Here is a 6,000-nt window from a genome sequence, read left to right as displayed (position 1 = left end):
CTGGTCTCAAACTCCTGAGCTCAAATGATCCTCCTGCTTCGGCCTTCCAGAGGGTTAGGATCACAGGCGTGAGCCACTGCACCTGGCCAACACACACAATCTTATGGCTTATAAATGTGTCTGTGGATTGTGCTGATTGAAGGATCATGTGGTCTGACTTTGACACTCATTCCAGAGACTGATTTGCATTCTATCTCTTCTACACGGTCGTGGAAGAAACACAGGGAAACATTAGTAAAACAAAATAGATGATATTTATTAAACATATGTGGACATAGCTTATAATATCAAAGTAGAGCATGCATGAACAGATTACTCATTCGTTTAACAAAAACACCCACTGATACAGAAAACATTCGATGATTAAATTTCCACGACATACAAAATTCTCTTTAAAGTGATAAAGGAAAAAAAAATCACAAGTTGAATAAATACAGTGATTTCAGCTAGTCCAATAAAGGTGTAAGGCACAAATGAAACCAAGAGATTAGCACATCAGAATGAAGCTTGTCTGGGCCACACAAGTCACTAACTGTGGCTCCCACAGCCCTGCATAGATCTTCGGGACCAAGAGGAAAGAGCACCTGCAGGCTGGAAATCCTTCCCTGCAGGTTCAAGTTTTGCCAGGTGCCCATGCTCCTTGCAGACAGGCTTCCCTGCACCAGAGAAACGCTGCCTCTAATACTTTTACGGGTAAACAAGACCTTCATGCTGCATCAAATGCTCCTGGCGTGAATAACATGAAATTTCACATTAATGCCCTCTTCCTTCCCAGCCAAAGTCTAGCAAAACAGAAAATAAACTGTGAGGGAATCTCCTGATGGGATTTCAGTGTCTACATGGAAAAGAAATGATGCAGCACAGCAGCGTACACTGGTTGTGTGTTTGAAATGTGACCTTGTATCTCTCCCCGTCTCACCCGCCCCCTCCACCTCCACTTTCCCTCCTGTCTCAGAAGCGGATCAGAAGCTCGGCAGTGTCCACCCTGGCTTGCTCTGTGTACACGAGGAAACAGCAGTCACCCTCTCCGAACTTCAAGCTGCAGGATTCCAGGGCCTTTGTCCGTCTATAACAAGTGCGCGTCTTTAAGTGCCTAAGTCAGAGTTTTCTTCATGGTTAACTCCAGGACTCTCGTGTACGGAGTGTAGCTCCTGGAAGGCATCACGATTTCACGAGTCCTGCCTGTCTGGCTGAGAAACGAGAAAACTCAGGTTCAGGGAGATGAGACAAAACTTTCCATCTTCTTCACATGATAAAGCAACTCTCAGAAATGATGTTTAAGCTCTTAAAAAGACTGGAATAATGCACTTTAATTTCTTTTAAACATTCCAGAAGGGCCCTTCCATGAACTGAATGTTTATGTCCCCCAAAATTCCTATGTTGCAATCCTAACCCCCAAGGTGATGGCATTATTAGGAGGTGGGGACTCTGGGAAATGAGTAGGTCATAAGGGTGGAGCCCTCCAGAGTGGGATTAGTGCCCTTATAAGAGAGGCCCCTGACAGACCCCCCATCCCTCCTGCCATGTGGGTGCTCACCAGACTCCAAATCTGCTGGCACTTTGGTCTTAGGCTTCCTGGCCTCTAGAATTGTGAGAAATGAATTTCTGTTGTTTATACACCACCCAGCTTATGGTATTTTGTGATAGCAGCCTGAACGGACTATGACAGAACCATTATCTTTAGTAACTTTTAAAGGCTGTACTAGGCATCCACGATTCAGAAAAATATAAAACATGCATTCAGGGAACTCATAATTTGGTGGGAAAGATATGTGTGCAAATGATTTCAATATACCATGCTAGGTACTAACACAGAGACAGAAAGAGCTGTGCTGGATGTTCCCTGGGCATCCAGATCTGCTCTCCCCTTCTCCACCCTGCTCTGTGCTCTGAGCTGACCTGCAGGCCAGCATCAGTGGGCTTCCAGGTCCTTCTTTCCACCTGGGAAATAGCAGCAGGAGATCAGGGAATGAGTGAACAGAGAAGTCAAGACATTTATTTGTCCCTCCCAGCCAGGCTGCAGCCACAGCCCAGCTGCCCTGGCTCTCTCCCAGTGCCTCTCCAGGCACAGGGTGGTAACAGCTGCCATTCTTACTATCTCAAGAGCATGCCATTGTCCCTCATCTATTTCCCTTCAAGCTGCCCAAACATTGGTAAATCATCCCTTCATTTAACTCCCTTCCTGCCAGGACCCTGAGCAGTATGAGAATGAACACATCATGGGCAAACTGAGGGCAGAACAATTTAGCATCACCAGGAAATTCCCATCTGGAAATTCGCACAGAGAAGGTGACTCTTGAGGGATGCCTGGCATTTATCAGGTGGGCAGAGAGGGCACAGGAATTCCAGGCAGGAGGGATGGTATGTACGAAGGCAAAGAAAGTGAACGCGCAGTCAGTGGATGCGGGACAGAGACACGTTTGGTGCGTCTGGAGCCAGTTCACAGTGGAAAGCAGCAGCCGATGAGGCCCCGTGGACAAGGGCTCCGTGTGCCTGGCCAAGGAGCTCAGGAGGGGTCAGGAAACCAAGACAGGTTTTTAAGGAAGGGCATGATACGCTCATATTTTTATTCTTGCAAGATTCCTCTGGTACCGTCGAGGGTTGACTGTGGAGCAACTATCACACAGGCTCATTACTGACAGACCACTGGAAGCATCTTACTGCACCATTGGTGTATGCATTTGGCTCCACTGCTAGGTTTAATTTCTTTAAGGGTGAAAACCACATCTCCATCATCTCCACGACCCCAGCAGCTCACAAAGGCCAGGCACGGAGCTATTTCTCCACGTATGAAGGTCAAAGGAAACCAAGGGTTGAGGGAGTTGCAAGGAGTGGGTGCTCCCAGTGTCCCCTGCCACAAAGAAGATTCCATGGGATTTGGCAATTCAGGAGTCCCCAGTGACCTGAGCAGGCAGTTTAGTGCAATGCCAGGGGCAAGAGCCAGATGGCGATTTGTGCCAACTCCCGTGAAAATTCCACATAACAGAAATGGTCTCCAGTGACAACATCCTAAAAGCCCATAAAAATGCAGAAATATTTATAAAGGTGAAACTCCTGGGTTTCAAAAACAGACTCTCATATCCCAAACTTTCAAAAAAAAAAAAAAAAAGTGGGGTATTTTATATAGTTGATCGGGAGGAAACAACAGGATTTCAAGAACATAAACAATTTCAAGCACAGAAATGAAATCCAACCATTTTCTTTAACACATTCAGGCTATTGTTAACCTTTTATTAATCCATAAAGGTGCAGTTCCCCTGGCGGGAACAAGAGCAGAATCAGCACATGAAGCTTTGACAAAAAGCTACTTTGTGTTCTGGTCTTCACAAAAGAAATATGAAAATGCAAGCATTTTAAAGCACTTACTAGTGCCAGGCACTTACGGCCACTTGGGGAATATTTTTCATCAAGTTGCACTTCTTGAGACATAATTTATCAGTTTGTTGGAAACCAAGGTTTACTAAGGGAAAGGAGAAAGAAAAGTCTCTTTTCTTCTGGTTTTTGGTTTTTCCCTTTGTTTTTTGTTTTTGTTTGTGTTTTTGTGGTTTTTTTGTTTTTGTTTTTGTTTTTGTTTTTGAGACAGAGTCTCACTCTCTTGCCTGGGCTAGAGTGCTCTGGCATCAGCCTAGCTCACAGCAACCTCAAACTCTTGGGCTCACGTGATCCTCCTGCCTCAGCCTCCTGAGTAGCTGGGACTAAAGGCACGCGCCACCATGCCCAGCTATTTTTTTTTTCTATTTTTAGTTGTTTGGCTAATTTCTTTCTATTTTTAGTAGAGACGGGGTCTCACTCTTGCTCAGGCTGGTCTCGAACTCCTGAGCTCAAGCAATCCTCCTGCCTCAGCCTCCGAGAGTGCTAGGATTACAGGCGTGAGCCACCGCACCCGGCCTTGTTTTTCCCTTTCTTTGTAAATAAAGGCTAGATGATGTGAACTCATTCTCAATAAGTTTCATTATAATACATCAAATTTTTCAATCCAAACTTCCAAATCTTTAAAAAAAAAAAAAACAAAACAAAACAGGTGTTTAAAAGGCCCTGCGCCCACAGTGAGTCTGTCCTCATCCGTTCCCTCTCTCCTTCCTCTCCGACGAGATCTTTGCTCACTAGAAATGTATATAACACAAAGGTCATTAGATGAAGGAGGGGAGCCCTGGAGGAGACAGTGGAGGCAGGGAGATGTTCTGCACAGAGCCGACTAAGGCAAGGCCAGTCTCAGGCAGGCTGGCAGCAGGAGGAATGTTCCGTGTGAGTGCATGACTTTAGGAGCAAGACAGTCCCACGGCTCAGCAGCACCTGCGATACACTGAGCTTAGGGCACTGGGAAAGCGATGGCACCATCTACAGAGACGTGCAAACTCTGTGCCTGTTGTCTCCCTTAGACCTTCCCAGCAAGCTTCTGAGGGGGTTACCACAACATCTTCCTTCTCAAGGAGAGGAAACTGAGACTCAAAGAGGCTAGGAACTTGCCAAAGCTACAGATGCAGCAGGAGGCAGAACCAGGACCCCAACCCAGGTCTAACTTTCAAGCCAGCATTATTCTTCACCACGACTAGGAGGAAGTGACTTTGAGGGAGCAGGTGGTGTGCTCAGCGATGCAATGGCAAGTCCGGAGAGCACGCGGACACCATCGGGGAGCGCCCAGCAGGCCGAGGGCTGGTACTCAAGACAGAGGTGAGCACTCCCTCGGGGCTCGGCCACAGGGAGGAGGGGTGAAGCTATGGGACTGGATGTGATCTCTGCAGCAACCGCTGGAGCCAAGATAGAGCCGTGAGGAGCGCCCAAGGTGAGGATCTTGGAAGAGGAAACAGAGCCATCAAGGGAAGATGGACAAGGACAGGCCAGGGAGGTAGGGTGAGAACCAGGAGAGAAAAGTTCTCTAAAGGTAAGAAGCAGGCTTAGGGATCCTTCCCTTCTGCTTAGGAAGGACTGCAGAATGCTGCAGGGAGACGACTTCACTCAACCAATACTGAGTGCCCTCCATGTGCCATGTGCCATATGCCTTGTGCCATGTGCCCACGCCCCAGGGGCACCACAATCCATGAAACGGACCAAAATCCCTTCCCTCACGGGGCTCACACTTTAGCAAAGACAGAGAGAGAGAGAGAGAAAGAGAGAGAAACACAAAGAAGCAAAACATAAGCAGGAATCGCTCCGTCCAAGGCCTTTATTAAACAACTAAATCATATTATAAAAGAGATTGGCTGCCTACGTTCCCCATTTGGTGTGCACCGTTCATTCATTCATCCAACAAATATTCATTGAGCATAACTAAATCTAAATTTTTTTCAGCAGTACAAAAAATTAAAAAATAGAGCAGCAGTAGCTGTAAGTCAAATGCTATTAGCAGGAGCACGGCATATAACACCTGCAGCTGTCTGGCATGAGTGTGTAGGAGATGCCACGCTACTCTACAATGAGATGTGAGCCCAGTGTCTGGAACACACAGGCACCCTCTCCTGTCTCAGCTGACAGAAACCTTATCAAGCACTGGGCCTTCCAGAGTTTTATGCAGTGTCTACAGGGGGTTTCAAACCACTGATACATCAACTGAAGAGCTCAATGCATACTGAAGCACTATACACTTGATCAGGCCATCAATCCATTTCATAAAATCACTAGTTACCACCAATACAAATTAATGACATTGTCTCAGCTTACCCAGATTCATTTATATTTGATACAGTGCTCTGCATGTCGAATCAGAGGTTTGGTTCAGTTAATAGTAATAATAGCTACTGTATATTAAGTGCTTCACTTTGGTCTAGTTACCATGCTAGATGCTTTACATACAGGTTTTCATTCAATCCTCATAGCAACCCAGTGAGATTTGATATTATCATCTTCATCCCCATTTTAAGGATGAAAGAGTGGAGGCTTGAGAGAGACTGAGTAGCCTGCCCACGGCTGCGCTCAGCTAGCAGCTGGCTGGGCAGGGAAGCCCAGGCAGCCTGAGACTCCCGGACTGGACCACACTGCTGAGTGCCTTGTGGGAGAAGAAGG

At 46.6% G+C, this 6,000-nt stretch overlaps 1 protein-coding gene across 2 annotated transcripts in view; it reads right to left on the bottom strand.

Annotated features, from left to right (window-relative positions):
* Nucleotides 1-220: 220 nt before the first annotated feature.
* Nucleotides 221-6,000, bottom strand: part of MYZAP (myocardial zonula adherens protein) — a 93,009-nt gene continuing 87,229 nt past the window's right edge. The window contains exon 13 of one of the 2 annotated variants that reach the window (XM_012783040.3): nt 221-1,186. In XM_012783040.3, coding sequence (XP_012638494.2) covers nt 1,162-1,186 — 25 coding nt within the window. In that variant the 3' untranslated portion in view covers nt 221-1,161. Of the gene's footprint in view, nt 1,191-6,000 lie in introns of both variants that reach the window. The other variant, XM_012783039.2, reaches the window with a different exon arrangement.

This window comes from Microcebus murinus, chromosome 6 (genome assembly GCF_040939455.1).
Source record: "Microcebus murinus isolate Inina chromosome 6, M.murinus_Inina_mat1.0, whole genome shotgun sequence".
Lineage (NCBI taxonomy): Eukaryota > Metazoa > Chordata > Mammalia > Primates > Cheirogaleidae > Microcebus > Microcebus murinus.
This window is presented reverse-complemented; position numbering and strand designations above follow the sequence as displayed.